The following is an 18770-nucleotide window of genomic DNA, read 5'->3' on the forward strand; positions in this document are numbered from 1 at the left end:
AGGACTGCAGATGCTGGAGAACAGAGCTGAAAATGTGTTGCTGGAAAAGTGCAGCAGGTCCATAGACAGCGTATCATCCGCCGTCATTTCCACTACCTCCAAATGGACCCCACCACCAGGGATATATTTCTCTCCCCTCCCCTATCAGCGTTCCAAAAAGACCACTCCCTCCGTGACTCCCTCGTCAGGTCCACACCCCCCACCAACCCAACCTCCACTCCTGGCGCCTTCCCCTGCAACCGCAAGAAATGCAAAACTTGTGCCCACACCTCCTCCCTTACTTCTCTCCGAGGCCCCAAGGGATCCTTCCATATCACCACAAATTCACCTGTACCTCCACACACATCATCTATTGCATCCGCTGCACCCGATGTGGCCTCCTCTATATTGGGGAGACAGGCCGCCTACTTGCGGAACGCTTCAAAGAGCACCTCTGGGATGCCCGGACCAACCAATCCAACCACCCCGTGGCTCAACACTTCAACTCACCCTCCCACTCCACCAAGGACATGCAGGTCCTTGGACTCCTCCATCGCCAGACCATAACAACACGACAGTTAGAGGAAGAGCGCCTCATCTTCCGCCTGGGAACCCTCCAACCACAAGGGATGAACTCAGATTTCTCCAGTTTCCTCATTTCCCCTCCCCCCACCTTGTCTCAGTCAAATCCCTTGAACTCAGCACCGACTTCCTAACCTGCAATCTTCTTCCTGACCTCTCCGCCCCCACCCCCACTCTGGCCTATCACCCTCACCTTGACCTCCTTCCACCTATCGCATTTCCAACACCCCTCCCCCAAGTCCCTCCTCCCTACCTTTTATCTTAGCTCGCTTGGCACACTTTCCTCATTCCTGAAGAAGGGCTTATGCCTGAAACGTCGAATCTCCTGTTCCTTGGATGCTGCCTGACCTGTTGCGCTTTTCCAGCAACACATTTTCAGCAATGTTTGTCTTGGTTGACAGACTTTCCATTTTATGTGTTGAAAAAAATCACCAAGTTGGGAATGCAGGTAAGAAGACCTACAGGATCCTGGCCTTTTATACGTAGGTACATAAGCAACAGGGTTATAGTGAACCTTCTTAAAATACTGGTTTTCTCTCAACTGGGAATAATATCCAATTCTGGGCAATGCACTTTCAGAAGGATGTGAAAGGTTTAGGGAAAACACAGCAAAGATTTACAAAAATGATTGCAGCAAAGAAGGACTTCAGTTAGGTAGATAGACTTCAGATGGTGGATCTCTTATAGAGGTATTCAGAAATGTGAGGTGTCTAAGCAGAGTAGATAGAGTGCAATGTTCTCCATTGGTGGTGTTAGGTTTCAAGAAGGACCAGGAGGCTGGTGTGTTTAACAATTTAGGAGGTGTTCATCACTAATGTCTGTTCATTCATTCATGGGAAGAGGTCCAATATTTATTGCCCATCACCAATTGCCCAGAGGGCAATTAAGAGTCCACCCACATTGCAATGAGTCTGGAGTCACACATAGGGCAAACCAGGTAAGGATGGCAGTTTCCTTCCCTGAAGGACATTAGTGAACCAAATGGGTTTTTCCAACAAGGAACAATGGATTCATGGTCATCGTTCAATTCTTAATTTCTGATTTTTATTGAATTGAAACTTCAGCATCTGCTGTAGCAGGATTTGAACACCAGTCAGCAGAATATTGCCTGGATCTCTGCATTACCAGGGCCATTGTTTTTGGTATGGACCAGGCTGCACCCCTCAAAACATTTCCAGAAAGTAACCCAAACCCTAACTTTGCTAGTTGTTTTAAGTGGGTGTAACGTGGATATTCCAGGAGTGGAGCAGCTGGTCAAACCGCTGAGCTTTAAGTAGGAGCAGCACGGTGGCTCAGTGGTTAGCACAGCTGCCTCACAGCACCAGCGAGCTGGGTTCAATTCCAGCCTCAGGCAACTGTCTATGTGGAGTTTACACATTCTCCCCATAACTGTATGTGTTTCCTCTGGGTGCTCAGGTTTCCTCCCACAGTCCAAAAGTGTGCAGGTTAGGTGAATTGGCCATGGTAAATTGCTATGGTAGTGTTCAGGGACATAGAGGTTAGGAGTGTTAGTCATGGATAAATGTAGGGGGGTGGATTACTCTTCGGAGGGTCAGTGTGGGCTTGTTGGGCCAAAGGGCCTGTTTCAGCACTGTAGGGAATCTAATTCTAAAGCAATTTATTTCCAAGATTACTGAATGAAACACAAACAAAAGAACACAGAGTACCAAATAACTTAACTTTGTTCAAAAGCCCGACAGATCATCCCAATTTAATGCTGTTGTTCCAAATACTTGTAACAATCCCCATAAACCCCCCTTGGCACAAAAAGGTAAAATCAAACCCAGGGTCTGACAGGAGAGAGAGAGAGGACCAGCCTGGATCTGCTTCCAAACTGCCTGACTGCTTTCAGTGAATAGCCAGACCAAACAAAACAAGAGAAAAGCCAAGCTGGAGAACTGACCACTCCCCTTTCATTGTACAAGTGTTTTCTTTTAAACTTGAAAGCCCTTTTCCTGAGGCAGTATCTGTTAGCTATAATCAAACTGGCCCTAAAAACCTTCAACTTAGACTTTTCAGAGTCTGTTGTCTTTTACAATCTCTCTGAAATAAATACCAAGGACAACATCTGTGGGCGGCACAGTGGTTAGCACTGCTGCCTCACAACGCCAGAGACCCGGGTTCAATTTCCGCCTTAGGCGATTGACTGTGTGGAGTTTGCACGTTCTCCCCGTGTCTGCGTGGGTTTCCTCCGGGTGCTCCGGTTTCCTCCCACAGTCCAAAGATGTGCGGGTCAGGTGAATTGGCCATGCTAAATTGCCTGTAGTGTTAGGTAAGGGGTAATGTAGGGGTATGGGTGGGTTGCGCTTCAGCGGGTCGGTATGGACGTGTTGGGCCGAAGGGCCTGTTTCCACACTGTAAGTAATGTAATCTAATCTAAATAACCTTGTTAAAGGTGCAGCATCATCACACCTCCCCCTGGAGGTTGGTTACAAACTCTTGTGCAAGCTACACATATTGTCACCTTCTCCTCAATTTCAGAGTTGAACTTTTTTGCTGTTACCTTCATTCTTACAATGCTATAGTGGCTTTTGTGCACTGAATTTAACACACAGTTCCTTAGCATTGAATCACCCTCATTCTCTCCAGGAGACCTCTAGCTTCTCTGGGAAATTCTAGCTCCTGTATGACAGTGTGACATATGGCTTCAGTTCTGAAGTTGTTCCTATGATATTGCCACAAAGTACCATATCCAACACTTTCAATAGCAGTGGATTGTTTCTAGTGCACTTCATAACTTATTTGCATTATTGGAGAGCGCTCTACTTGATGACAGTAAGGACTATTTGTAGTCAACTCATTTGGCAAAGTTAGAGAGTTCATCATCATGCCCATGGAAGTTGAATTGCTGACATTTAATTGTATAAGTCTGAGCTGATAGTAACAACACCCACCTCTGCATATGGCTCGTACAGCTGAAATATTGCAGTCAATGGTCTGTGGTCTGTTAGTGGGGTGAATTCCCAGCCACATAGGTATTGTTGGAGTTGTCTAATGCCAAAAACGATTTTAGACATTCTTTCTCTCTCTGTGTCTTGTTCATTTCTGCTGTGTTTATCGACCTTGATGCAAAAGCTCTTGGTTTCTCTTCACCATTGGGTCACAACTTTGAGAAATGACTCCTCTCACTTCATTGCATACTAGCTGCAAGGGGAACTTTGGGTCATAATGGGTCAGGACTTCTGACTTCAATTGAGGTTCTTTGGCTTGTATAAAGACACTTTCACATGGACCTTTTCATCCCCAACTCATGTTTTGGCAAATTAAATTGTGCAACAGCTTGGGAATGATTACGAGGTTTGGGACTAACCTGCTATGGTAACTTAGCTAGTCTAGAAATGATGGAAGTTGGTTTCCATTTTTAGGAGTTGGTGCCTCACTCATGACTTCTAGTTTTGAAGATGACCTGTGCAGTCCTCCTTCATTAAAGATGTGACCTATATAGTTAATGGAATATTGAAAAACCTTACATTTGACCTTCTTCACCCCATGTGCCACTTTCTTCAAGTCTCTGTAGAGAAGCAGCTACACATGGAGATGTTCTTTTTCATTTCTCATGTGATTAAAATAGCATTTCAGTGACACTGGATTCCTTCCAATCCACTTAAAATCTCCTTCACACCACTTTAGAAATAATACAGGTGCAAGTGTGATTCCAAATGGAAGTCTTTGATTCATCCTTTATGTGTTAGAGTCATCAAGAACAGTGTGACAACAGAGCTGTGGTAGCTACACTGCTCTGTGTAGCCACCTATGGCTTGGGCCTCAGAGTGGAAGACAGTCATCTTCATCTGTGAGGGACTGTCAATGAGGATGACAATTGTCAAGTATTTCTGTGACTCAGGATCTGCATTTACCTGGAGTTAGGCTTGACTAAGAAAAGCTGACCTCCAGCTAGTCTAGCAAATAGGTAATTGATTAAAGGGAAAGGTCACTGCTCAGAACTCAGTGCCAGATTAATGGTGACCATAAAAACACTGCAGGTGTGTATTGGACCACTTTTTGTCTTCTTTAGCACAACAAGCATGGCCCAATCTCTAGGCGAAAGTGAGGACTGCAGATGCTGGGGATCAGAGTCAAGATTAGAGTGGTGCTGGAAAAGCACAGCAGGTCAGTCAACATCCGAGGAGCAGGAATATCGATGTTTCAGGCAAAAGCCCTTCATCAGGAATCCTGCTCCTTAGATGCTGCCTGGCCTGCTGTGCTTTTCCAGCACCACTCTCCAATCTCTCATGGGTTCAACCAGCAGTCTCTCGAATTCTGCTTTGATCGTTGGCTTTTGCATAAGGCACTGATCCAGCCTTGCCACATTTTGCTTGATTCTCATCCTTGATTTTCAATTGGACAGAAATCTTTTCCATGCTTCCCAGATCTCCAACGAAAACAAAAGAATTGTGATAGATCAGTTTCAGATTCTGAAAAGTGATTGACTTCACTCTAGTTGAGTTAGATTTTCTCCAACTTTGTTTTTTCCCAATAAGGTTGGAAAATTTCTTTTGTTAGCGTGTCAGGGTAACTCTTCGGTCCAACTGTATCACTGAACATTCATAACAATACAACACCGTGAAGGCACTTCTGCATGTTCTTAGTACAATTTTTATGTGTTGCAGCACAGTGTGACTCAGCTGCTTCTGATAAACAATGAAATTGCCAGTGCAGTGTCCACCTTCATTCTTACTGGGTTGTCATTCAATGACCCAATACTGGGTTGATGTCCCCAACAATGGCCAGTATGTATAATAACAGCTCCTCTGCATTTTTCTTGACTCCCTTTTTGTCCCCTGTATACTTTTACGCTTCATTTTCTATAATTATTTTCCATACATTCATGTTCAAATACTCCGATTCTATGTGCCCTTTCTTACTGCATACAGCTTCCCCATACCAGCAATTTGCTGCCTAGTGATCTGTTTTTCCACTCTGACGAGTTTGTGTTGGCAATTGTCTCTCTTGTGAACTCTCTTGTGAGCTGTTGAGCTTTTCATTGGCTGTTAGTTCCATTCAGGCTGCAATTTCCAATGCTTGCTTTCTCTAGTCACCTTTCTGTCAGTAATTCTTCCAGATTGCTTCTCATTGTAAACCACACACCAGTCTGTCTCCGATAGTATCACTGACTTTGTCTCCAAAGTCATAGAGTTCTGCCAACTTCTTTAAAATTGCTACAAACTGGGAGATGGATTCACCATCATGCTGTTTGTGCTTCTGGGACCTGATCCTTCTGATACCATCAATGGTTCTATAGGATTCCTGCTATTTAGAGTCATACAGTCATGGAGATTACAGCATGGTAACAGACCCTTCGGTCCAACCCGTCCATCCCGACCAGATATCCCAACCCAATCTAGTCCCACCTGCCAGCACCCGGCCCATTTCCCTCCAAACCCTTCCTATTCATATAACCATCCAAATGCCCCTTAAAAGTTGCAAATGTACCAGCCTCCACCACTTCCTCTGACAGCTCATTCCATACATTTGCTACCCTCTGCACAAAAAAGTTGCCCCTTACGTCTATTTTATATCTTTCCCCTCTCACCCTAAACCTATGCCCTCTAGTTCTGGACTCCCTGACCCCAGGGAAAAGACTTTGTCTATTTATCCTATCCATGCCGCTTATAATTTTGTCAATCTCTATAAGGTCACTCCTCAGCCTCCGGCGCTCCAGGGAAAACAGCCCCAACCTGTTCAGCCTCTCCCTGTAGCTCAAATCCTCCAACCCTGGCAACATCCTTGTAAATCTTTTCTGAACTCTTTCAAGATTCAAAACATCTTTTTGATAGGAAGGAGACCAGAATTGCATGCAATATTCCAACAGTGGCCTAACCAATGTCCTCTACAGATGCAACATGACCTCCCAACTCCTGTACTCAATACTCTGACCAAGAAAGGAAAGCATATCAAACGCCGCCTTCATTATCCTATCTACCTGTGACTCCACTTTCAAGGAGCTATGAATCTGCACTCCAAGGTCTCTTTGTTCAGTAACACTCCCTAGGACCTTACCATTAAGTATATAAGTCCTGCTAAGATTTGCTTTCCAAAATGCAGCACCTTGCATTTATCTGAATTAAACAGCACCTTGCATTTATCTGAATTAAACTCCATCTGCCACTTCTCAGCCCATTGGCCCATCAGGTCAAGATCCTGTTGTAATCTGAGGTAACCCTCTTCGCTGTCCACTATATCTCCAATTTTGGTGTCATCTGCAAACTTACTAACTGTACCTCTTGTGCTCGCATCCAAATCATTTATGTAAATGACAAAAAGTAGAGGACCCAGCACCGATCCTTGTGGCACTCCACTGGTCACAGGCCTCCAGTCTGAAAAACAACCCTCCACCACCACCCTCTGTTTTCTACCTTTGAGCCAATTCTGTGTCCAAATGGCTAGTTCTCCCTGTATTCCATGAGATCTAACCTTGCTAATCAGTCTCCCATGGGGAACCTTGTCGAATGCCTTACTGAAGTCCATATAGATCACATCTACCAATCTGCTCTCATCAATCCTCTTTGTTACTTCTTCAAAAAACTCAATCAAGTTTGTGAGACATGATTTCCCACGCCCAAAGCCATGTTGACTATCCCTAATCAGTCCTTGCCTTTGCAAATACATGTACATCTTCAGGAGTTTTGGAACTCTGGATTCTGTGATGTACCATATGCCTCTGGAGGTGGAAGGGTTAAGACCTGGCCACATTGTCCTGACGTATTTGGCAAAAGAACAGAAAATACATGAGCAATTTTTTAAAAAACTGCATTGGGTAGGTGGGATATGAAATGCACTGCCTGAAAATGTAGTGGAGGAAATCATGGCTTTGAAGGGGGAGTTTAATCGACACTTGAGAGAAAGGAATTGCAGAATCATAAGGACATTCAGGTGGGAATACCAGAGTTGGTTTGGCAGAGTACTTGTTCAGACATGAGAGACAGAGTGGCCTCCTTCTGTATTTCCATGTGCTGGAGTATTATCTTCATCCTGGAGTTCTCAGCATGCCCCAATACATTGTAGCATTGTGTAATAATGTGATATGTTATATTGTAGCAATATGTAACAATTCTATATGTTATATTGTAATATGTCACAACGCTATATGTAATATAGTAGCAATGTGTAACAATGCTATATGTTATATTGTAGCATTGTGTAACAATTCTATATGTTATATTGTAACAATATGTCACAACGCTATATGTTAGATAGTAGCAATGTGTAACAATGCTATATGTTATATTGTAATATGTCACAACGCTATATGTAATATAGTAGCAATGTGTAACAATGCTATATGTTATATTGTAGCATTGTGTAACAATTCTATATGTTATATTGTAACAATATGTCACAACACTATATGTTAGATTGTAGCAATGTGTAACAATGCTCTCTGTTATATTGTAGCAATATGTCACAACGCTATATGTTGTATTGTAGCATTATCTAACAATGCTATATGATGTACAAATCACAGTAATTTTTAGTCACTTTTATTTTAGTGACTTTTCACCTTTCTTTAATAGATAAAGTTACAAAGTCATTGAGTCATACAGCGCAGAAACAAACTCTTCAGTCCAACTCGTCCGTGCTGACCTTGTTCCCAAACTAACTTAGTCCCACTTGCCTGCATTTGGCCTGTATCCGTCCAAACTTTCCCTATTACTGTACCTGTCCAGCTGTCTTTTAAATGTTGTAACTGCACCTGCATCCGTCACTTTCTCTGGCAGTTCATTCCCACACATAAACCACTCTCTGTGTAAAAAACCTTTGCCCCTCATGTCCTTTTTAAAACTTTCTCCTCTTCCTTAAAAAGATGCCCCGTAATTTGTAACTCCCCACTTTAGGGAAAAAGACCCTTGCCATTCACATTATCTATGCCCCTCATGATTTTATAAACCTCTATAAGGTCACCCCTCCACTTCTTTCACTCCAGTGAAAACTTCCCAGCCTATCCAGCCTATCATTATAACTCATTCCCAGCAACATCCTGCTTAATCTTTTCTGAACCCTTTCCAGTTTAATAATATCCTTCTTATAGCAGGGTGTCCAGAACTGTACAGAGTACTCCAGACGTAGCCTCACCAACATCCTGTACAAACTCAATATGACATCCCAACTCCTACACTCAAAGGTCTAAGCAATGAAGACAAGTGTGCTAAATACCTTTCTTAATCACACTATCTACCTGTGATGCAGATTTTAAAGAATTATATACTGAGCCCCTAGAGCTCTGTTCTACTCCACTACCTCGGGCCTTTCCATTAATTGTATAATGCTGTCCTTGTTTGTTTTACCAAAATGCAGTATCACACATTTATCTAAATATTACTCTACGTGCCATTCCTCTGATCAGTGACCCAATTGATCTGGATCTGTTTGTAATCTTAGACAACCTTCTTCATTGTCCGGTGTACCGCTTAATTTCTTTATTAACGATTCTCTGCTTGTAGGGAATTAAATATTGTTTTGAATAACATTGTAAGGCTGGTATAAGTTTAAGTTTTGGAGGCAAGTTAGGTTGTTTACAGAATCAAAATAAAACTAAGAAAATGTTTAATGGTCCAGTACTTCAGCTTTATTATCTCTTTCTTACCGTTTGTGTGTTTTTTTTTAATCCTCAGATACTGAAATTCAACTCAGGCAAGACATGGTGTTTTGTCAAAGTTTGGTGGCAGTAGTTTGTGCTTTCACAGAGCAACTGTTGGCTGTGTTACATCAGCTGTATGACACCGACAGCGAATATGAAATTCAGACACAGGAAGCCAGTAGAAAATGGTTGGAGCAAATAGCCAATGTAGGGATCCTCTTCAACTTCCAGTCACTGCTCTCTCCAAATCTGGTAAGGTGTTCTGATGTCACATCTAATTTATATCGTTAATCTGATTGGTGTGACTGATTTAAGATGTATTCAGTTCAGAAACACCACCTCCAGTTTCAAAACTGAGTACATTCATAAGATTGGAGGCACTTTTTAAAAAAAAAATTAATTAGTGGGATCTGGGCTGGGCCAGGACTTGTTGCCCCTAATTGCCCCTGAGAAGGTGGTGGTGAGCTGCCTTCTTGAACCACTGCAGTCGTCCTACAGTCCAGAGATGTGCAGGTTAGGGTGGATTGACCATGCTAAATTGCCCATAGTGTCCAGGGATGTGGAGGCTGGGTGGATTAGCCATGGAAACTCCATGGTTACAGGATTAGAGGCAGGGAGATGCTCTTCAGAGAGTCAGTGTAGATCCAAAGGGCATACTCCACACTGGGGGGATTCTGCGATTCTATGGTACACTTCTTAGATTGGTATTCAGTGCAATAATTAATTCACTATCAGCAGAGAACTCATAGATCGAATAGTTTAGCTGGTAAAAAAACATGAGGTCACCTAAAAAAAAGTATATAACTACAGAAACCTGCACTACCCTGAATTTTGTGGAATAAAAAGTTGAGGAACCACCTATGTCAGGTGTTGCTGTGATTAGGAATGTAAGGGAACAGGAATCACATTTCTGCCCATTGGATCTGCTCTGCGGTTTAGTTAGATTCTAATTGATTTACACCCCAGATCTATTTGTGCTTTATCTCAATATACCTAGATAACCTTATCACTGTACACTACCTTAATCTAGAAAGCATTGATTGATTCAACATCTAACCTCATGATACTTATCGTATTTATATCTTAACACATGATCTGGTGAGTAAATTACAATCATAATATTCAGACAATTCGGAAGTATGCAAAATATTGCAATGGAATCATGATTTGAAAGTCAATATTTAGTTGGTAACTGCAAAGGAAATTGGTTTCTTGGGAAATTATATCTAAAGCTGAAATGGAAACTTCAGATTTGAAGCCAATTGAAATGAGGTAAAAAGACGTTGGTCTATCCTAGTTCAGAGTCTCGCAGTGCAATGAAAATAATTGAAGAAAGATGAATATAAAGGTTGTAGGAGCTGAGATGATAGATAAAAGATAGATAAAAAGCCACTACCTCAGTCATTTTGAAGGAATTGGTTGACCAGTACTGACCAAATGGTGCACAGGTTTGCTTCTGAGCTGCTAACAGATACCAATCTGTGGCTAAGTCCTCAATGGTGAAGCTTGTCCATTGGGAGCCTGAGATTGGAAACAGGAAATTAAAGGAAGTTTAACTGAACAGGACTAAATGGAGCTGAAATGCTGCCTGAGGAAATTGAGAGCTTTCAAGGGCTTTGTGTTTGGGATTGGTGCCAAGTAATGCCTGAACAGGCTGAAGGGTGAGCAGCTGAATGGGTACCATATCCATCTACCATTTTATGGGGTCACAAGTCAAGGATGGGCAGGAAGCTTAGGCAGTTTCCCTTTCATTTCACCACCGTAATAGAGACTAGAGTCCACAAAATCATGGAATAATATGGATAACCAAGTTGTCATCTGTGGTTCTATACTTTTCCAGAGGCTGCACTGTTGAGGCAATCATTGGAAAATCGTAGGAATTGATAAACTTCTGCTCCTACTTCTTTTGATCTTAGCCAAAGCAACATTCTGACCAGCATAATATCGGGGCAAATTAAACCACAGACAAAATTAGAATACAATAATTACTGGCAGTATTTTCAGTGCTGTGTCCTGAGGCATCAATTTCATGCAGAGTCTTACGTGGTGAGAAACAATTGTGGCTGTGAGTCTCAATAGAAAAGAGTCAAACCACAGGGATTTCTCTCAGTTCCAAATGGAATTGTGACTTATATTTCATCGAAGCATTTAGCAATCTATCAGGAACTCATAAATAGCACAGATTGACAAAAAGACTGCATGTGGAATGTGCATCACACAGAGTACACAATGTGGAAGTCCGTGTGTGAGAATTTTGAAATAGTTTCATGCTGACTTTATTCTCTTCCGCTGGACTGTATTCTTCCCATACCAGGAATAAATACATTTTCAAAGAATAGAATGATCAGATGGAAAATTGGCACGCAGAAAGTCATGTGAGATGCAAGGATCCCATGTGCTTATGTGTCAATGATTTTGCAGATATGCCACTTGCATGTAATTCGGATACATCCTCATGTGACCTTTAACACTGGTGAAAGCGAATTAAGTTCGTCACTCAATGCTTGTTCTGTTTAAAAATTTCCTTTTTCACTTTACTGAGACAGACATAAGATCTCATCGACTGATGAAATTGTGTTATCATTGTATAAATTTATAATTAAGGACAGGGTATGCAAAGGAACATTGCTCAGAATATAAATAAATTGATATAGTGCTTTTGAGGAACAAGATTATATTTTTACCTTCACATACATGGTTCATGTCAGATTTAGATTTTGAAATACAGGACCATGTTTCAAATCTGTTGAGTCAGCTCTACTATTCTGTTGATCATCAACCTCCAGGCTGCTTTCCTGTCCTACTCTCCGTGCCTGTTAGTCTTCAGAAATCTTTTTATTTCTGTCTTGAACTTGCTCAATGATCAAGTTTCCTCTGGGTAGAGAATGTCAAAGATTCACCAGCCCGCGAGTAAAGAAATTCCTCCTTATCTCAAGAATCATAGAGTCACATAGCATGGAAACAGACCCTTCGGTCCAACTCACCCACGCTGATCATGTTCCCAAACTAAACTAGTTCCAGTTGCCTGTGTTCCAGAGCCCATATCGCTCTAAATCTTGCCTATTCATGTACTTTTCCAGAAGTCCTTTAACTACCTGATAGTTCATTTCACACTCAAACTACTCTCGATGTAAAAATGTTGCCTCTCATGTCCTTTTTAAAACTTTCTTCACTCATCTTAAAAATATGCCCCCTAGTTTTGCACTCCGCTACATTAGGGAAGAGATCCTTGCTGTTTGCCTTATGTGTGCCCCTCAGGATTTTATAAACGTCTGTCTCAATCTTAAATGGCCTACTCATTATCCTGAGGTTATGTCCTTCGGTTTTAGACTCACTTGCCTACCTACAGCTTACCTACATCTGACCCCCTTGCACCCAGAAAGAATTTTGCTCATTTTAATGAAATTACCCTTCATTTTCTTTTGGAACTCAGTGGAATACAGATCAGTTTCTCCTCATAGGACGATCTTGTCATCTCTAGAATACATCTGGTGAACCTTCCATTGTACTTCCTCTGAGAGTCATAGAGTCATAGAGATGTACAGCATGGAAACAGACCCTTCGGTCCAACCCGTCCATGCCGACCAGATATCCCAACCCAATCTAGTCCTACCTGCCAGCACCCGGCCCATATCCCTCCAAACCCTTCCATTTCATATACCCATCCAAATACCCCTTAAATGTTGCAATAGTACCAGCCTCCACCACATCTTCTGGCAGCTCATTCCATACACGTACCACCCTCTGCATGAAAAAGTTTCCCCTTAGGTCTCTTTTACATCTTTCCCCTCTCACCCTAAACCTATGTCCTCTAGTTCTGGACTCCCCGACCCCAGGGAAAAGACTTTGTCTATTTATCCTGTCCATGCCCCTCATAATTTTGTAAACCTCTATAAAGTCACCCCTCAGCCTCCGATGCTCCAGGCAAAACAGCCCCAGCCTGTTCAGCCTCTCCCTGTAGCTCAAATCCTCCAACCCTGGTAACATCCTTGTAAATCTTTCCTGAACCCTTTCAAGTTTCACAACATCTTTCCGATAGAAAGGAGACCAGAATTGCACACAATATTCCAACAGTGGCCTAACCAATGTCCTCTACAGCTGCAACATGACCTCCCAACTCCTGTACTCAATATCTCTGACCAACAAAGGAAAGCATACCAAACACCTTCTTCACTATCCTATCTACCTGCGACTCAGCTTGGTGACCAAAATAGTACACAGCCCATCAGGCATTATAGGTTTGTCAGGCACGACCGCCACTTGATGAAGCTGTGCTGACTCAGCCCTATTTTACCATACACTTTCAAATACTCCGCTACGTTATCCTTAATAATGGACTTTAAAATCTTATCAATGACCAAAGCCATACTCACCGGCCTCTAGTTTCCTGACTTCTGCCTCCCTCCTTTTTTAAACAGGGGTGTTAGATTAACCGTTTAGCAATTCTCTGGCACCCTCCCTGACTCCAGTGATTTGTGAATGATAACATCAATGCCTCTGCAATCTCCTCAGCTATCTCCTTCAGAATTCTTGAATGGCATGGTGACTCAGCAATTGGCACTTCTGCCTCACAGCACCAGAGACCCAGGTTTGATTTCCACCTTGGGTGACTGTGTGTGGAGTTTGCACATTCTCCCTGTGTCTGGATGGGTTTCCTCCCACAGTCCAAAGGTGTACAGGTTGCGGTGAATTGTCCATGCTAAGTTGCCCTGTAGTGTCCAGCGCTATGTAGGCTAGGTGAATTAGCCATGGGAAACTGGGATTACAGAATAGGGTGGGAATCTGGGTGGGATGCTCTTTGGAGGATTGGTGCATACTTGATGGGCAGAATGGCATCTTTCCAAACTGTTGAGATTCTAGTCTCCATTATTTATCCACTTAGCTTCCTCAGCACCTTCTCCTCAGTGATGGCCACCCACCTCTGCCCCCTGACTCTCTTGCAGTTCTGGTGTGTTGCTGGTGTCATCTACTGTGAAAACTGATGCAAAGTACCTGTTCAGTTCATCCACCATTTCTTTGTTCCCCACTGCTACTTCTCCAGCCTCGTTTTCCTGCAGTCCAATGTCCACTCTTGCCACTCTTTTATCTTTTAAAATTTAAAGAATTCTTGCAATCTCCTTTTATAGTACTAGCTAGCTTACTCTCATATTTCATCTTTTCCCCATTATTGTTCCATTTTTAGTTGTCCTCTGCTAGTTTTTAAAGGCTTCCCAATCCCCGGCTCCCCATTAATTATCACCATCCTGTATGCTTTTTGTTTTGCTTTGCTGTCCCTGACCTTCCCTGCCAGCCATGGTTGTCTCATCCTCCCCTTGCTACATTTCTTCTTCCTTTGAGATGAATTTCTGCTGTGCCTCCCGAATTGCCCCCAGAAACTCCTGCCATTTCTGCTCCACTGTCTTCCCTGCTGGGCTCCCCTTCCAGTCAAATCTGGCTAACTCCTCCCTCATGTCTTTGGAGTTACCTTTACTCAATAGTAATACCATTCCATCTGATTGCAGCTTCTCATTCTCAAACTGCAGGGTGAATTCTATCATGTTACGGTCACTGCCCTCTAGGGGTTCCTCCACCTTCAGCTCCCAAATCAACACTGTCTTCTTACACATCATTAAATCCAGAATTGTCTGTCCTCTAGTGGGGTCTACCACAAGCAGCTCTAAAAAAAGACATCTCACAGACATCCTATGGATTCCTTTTCTTGAGATCCATTACCAACCTGATTTTCCCACTTCACCTGTGTAGAGAAGTCCCCCATGATTATTCTAATAGTGCCTTTCTTACTGACGTTTTTTATCTCCTGAATTATTTTACTCCCCATATCCTGAGTACTGGCAGTACTCAACTCCCATCAGGGTCCTTTCCCTTTGTGGTTCCTCAACTATACTCACATCAATTCTCGACCTTCCAACTCTAAAGGATTTCTCATATTGATTTAATTTCATTTCTTACCAACAAGGCTGCCCTGCCTATGTGCCTGTCCCCTCGATAGGATGTGTAGTCTTGGATATTTAGTTCCCAGCCCTCATTCCCTTGCAGCCATGTCTCCCTGATACCATGACATTGTACTTGCTAATTTCGATCTGTGCTACTAGCTCATTTACCTTGTATCGTATACCATGCACATTTAAATACAACACCCTCAGTCCTGTGGTGACTGACCCCCTTTCATAGTTGTCCCCTTATCTGCTATCAGGTTCCTTTCAAGATGAATGTGTGCACCATCTCCAGGGCAAACCAATTTTGTGCTGTGGTTTTCAAACACATGCTGACTGTATTATGTGTGTATGTGTATGTGTGTGTGTCTGTGTGTGTATGTGTATGTGTGTGTCTGTGTCTGTGTGTGTATGTGTATGTGTGTGTGCATGTGTGTGTGTGTGTGAGTGCGTGTGTGTCTGTGTGTGTGTGAGCGCGTGTTTGAGCACGCGTGTGTGTGTGACATATTTTTACAATAGCTCCTTCTCTGATTACTGCTGATTATTGTTAATTACTACTAGCATCTGACTAAGGGAATAAAAAGAATATTGAAAGCTCTGTTAAGCTTGGAAGATTATATTACAGAAAATATGACTTTCTGTCTGTGCATATTTTCCCTTTCAACATTTGGATATTAACCCTATCATTTTGAATGAACAGTTACTTCAATTTAGTGACCTCTTGATCATTATATTTCTGATCATTTGCACTGCAGAATTCACTATTCAAAGGAATTGAATTTTGATTTGCAACTGCCTGCATTATTAGAAGGGCGAAACTTCTACAAATATAGAGAAAGATTGATGCCAAAGTAGGTGCTGCCCTGGTAGATTGTGAGACTGGGATTTAATATGGAAAATTCAGTGACTTTGAACAAGAATTTTGTATCAGTCTTCACGTGAGAAACATCTCAAGAACAGTAGAAAATCAAGAGACTAAAGGAAGACAAGAATTTAAACCAATTATTAGCTCTGAAGGAATGGTGATGTAACCCCCAGCTGATGTGGATTAGCTCGGAGGGGATTTTAAAGGCAATGCAGTTCCCATGTATCTGCTGCCACTACATTCAGAGAGATTTCATCATAAGACCATATGACATAGGAGTTGAAATAAGACCATTCGGTCCATCGAGTCCACTCTGCCATTCAGCCATGGCTGATGGGCATTTCAACGCCACTTTCCTCGTAGCCCTTAATTCCTTGTGAGATCAAGAATTTATCAATCTCTGCCTTGAAGACATTTAACGTCTCAGCTTCCACTGCGATCATGGCAATGGATTCCACAGGCCCACCACTCTCTGGCTGAAGTACAGGGGGATCGGGTCTGTCCTTCGACATGCATCAGAAAGTTAGTGTGCAGGTACAGGAAGTAATTAACAAGTTAAATGTAATGTTGGCTTTCATTTCATGGGGGATAGAGCATAAAACCAGTGTTTTTTACTGCGCCTGTAAACTGCAGGGTGAGACTGCACCCTCGGTACTGTACTGTTTTCTTTGCCTTCCATAAAGAACGGTATACCTGCATTGAAGCAATTCAGCAAAGGTTCTCTGGACTGAATCCTGGATCAAAGGTTTTGCCTTGTGGTTGAGCAAGTTGTGCCTATCGCACTGAAGTTCAGAAAAGTGAGAGATGATCTTATAATGTCTACGGTTCTGAGGGAGTCTTGACCTGTTAGCTTCTGGGAGAATATTTTGTCTCTTGGGGAAATCTAGGATGAGGGGGCACTGTTACAAAATAAAAGATCACCTCTTTGAAGTGGGAATTTGGTATGTCTTTCTCCTTCTGAGTGCTCCTCTGCAGGGAACAGTGGAGGTCAGGCCATTGAATCATGGCAGAGTGGGGTTTTTGGGTGGAGTGGAAGGTTCTGAAAGACAGGCAGAAGCAGAGGGGTCAAGGCCTCAATTTGACCAACCATGGTCTTTTTGAATGGTGGACTGGGCTTGTCCTGATCAGCATGTTCCTGCTCCTGTTCCTACGATGTTGTGTTTAAGAATTCTTCTCATACTCAAAACGTTGAGCGTCAGACATGTCCACAAATCCTTCCAGAACCTGGTTTTGTGAGGTGTATTTGAATATAAAGGCTTTCCTCTCGATGGGCACATGTGAAGAAGATAGTCTTTAGATTGTCGAATAATAAGGACTATTTACATATATCAATGTGCACAATTTGCCCATCGATATTATTAGCATTAAATTCCTGGAATCCCAACAGTGCAGAAAAAAGGCCATTTGGCCCATCCAGTCCATAGCAGCCCTCCATAGTACATTCCATTCAGACCCACCTCCCTAGCCTATCCCTGTAACCCTGTATTTACTATGGCTAACCCACCTATCCTTAGTCACCACAGACAATTCACCCTGGCCAATCCAGGGGTAAGCTACAGACATGGGGAGAACATGCAAACTCCACACAGACAGTCACCCGATTGAACCTGGGTCCTTGGCGCCGTGAGGCAGCATTGAATCACTGTGTTGATATATTGCTGTATATCATGTACCTTGATTGCTTTACAGTTACTTGGAAAGGTGGAAGTCTGCCAAGGTTTTTTGGAGATCTATGATATGTTTGGTATTCATAAGATGCCAATAAAAAGTTGAAAGTTTGTGAATACTTGGCAGAGACAAGTCGTAAATCTGCAAGAAAAGGTTGGCAGGCAGAATGCTACATACTTTGTGGCAATGAATCTTGAAGAATATAATGAAATTGCTGAGAATGAATCTGAAGAGGCCAGAGTGAAATACCTTTTTGACAAAAGGCTACAGTAATCATGCAGTAGCTGAGGTCTAGAACCATTCACATAACCTGATATAAAGTGCAGGAAATCCTCAGGAGTTGCTTCTGCTCCCTCACCCCATCAGTGCTGTGTCATAAAAACCTTCAAAACAAGATTTGCTTACCCTAAAACATAAGAATGCTTGAGGAAAACTAAACAGTTGGTGGTCTCATTTTAGTCACTCCAGCCGCAGACGGAACAAATTGAATGACTCTTTAGAGTTATACAGCAAAGGAACAGGCCTTTTGGTGCCAACCATCAGATACCAAACCACAGTCTTTCTGTTTACCTGCGCTTGGTCCAGAGCCAGAGACAGGGCTGCTGGAAAAGCACAGCAGTTCAGGCAGCATCCGAGGAGCAGGAAAATCGACGCTTCGGGCAAAAGCCCTTCAAGAGGAATACAGGCAGGAAATGGTGAGGCTTCCTGCCTCTATTCCTGATGAAGGATTTTTGCCTGCTCCTCGGATGCTGCCTGACCTGCTGTGCTTTTCCAGCACCCTCTGATCTAAATTCTGGTTTCCAGCATCTGCAATCCTCACTTTTGCCCAGAGCCAGAGACAGTGAGCAACAAATGAGGACTGAGATTAAAAATAACTCAGACGTTCTTTACATTTTGCAGGACAGGTAACCATCAATCCTAATGGCCATAAAGATGATCTTCTATCTTAATAACAGCACCTTATGATTTACATCGACCTTTTTCCTTATATATTTGATTTGAAAAATTGAAAAAAGTACTGTTTACAAAACAGTGCTGCTGTAATTCCTGCAAGTATGTTTTGAGTTCTTGTGATTATGGATGCCCAGCTCTAAGCGATCCCAGTTCTGAGGTAGGGTCACTGGACCCGAAAAGTTAACTCTGATTTCTCTCCACAGATGCTACC

General features: G+C 42.6%; 1 protein-coding gene across 1 annotated transcript in view; it reads left to right on the forward strand.

The window, feature by feature from the left end:
- prex2 (phosphatidylinositol-3,4,5-trisphosphate-dependent Rac exchange factor 2) overlaps nt 1-18770 on the forward strand; it is a 358894-nt gene that overhangs the window by 248329 nt on the left and 91795 nt on the right. Inside the window, exon 32 of the mRNA XM_060824113.1 lies at nt 9174-9391. Within this exon, the coding sequence (XP_060680096.1) occupies nt 9174-9391 (218 nt within the window). The remainder of the gene's footprint in view (nt 1-9173; nt 9392-18770) is intronic.

This window comes from Hemiscyllium ocellatum, chromosome 4, assembly GCF_020745735.1.
Source record: "Hemiscyllium ocellatum isolate sHemOce1 chromosome 4, sHemOce1.pat.X.cur, whole genome shotgun sequence".
Taxonomy (NCBI): Eukaryota; Metazoa; Chordata; class Chondrichthyes; order Orectolobiformes; family Hemiscylliidae; genus Hemiscyllium; species Hemiscyllium ocellatum.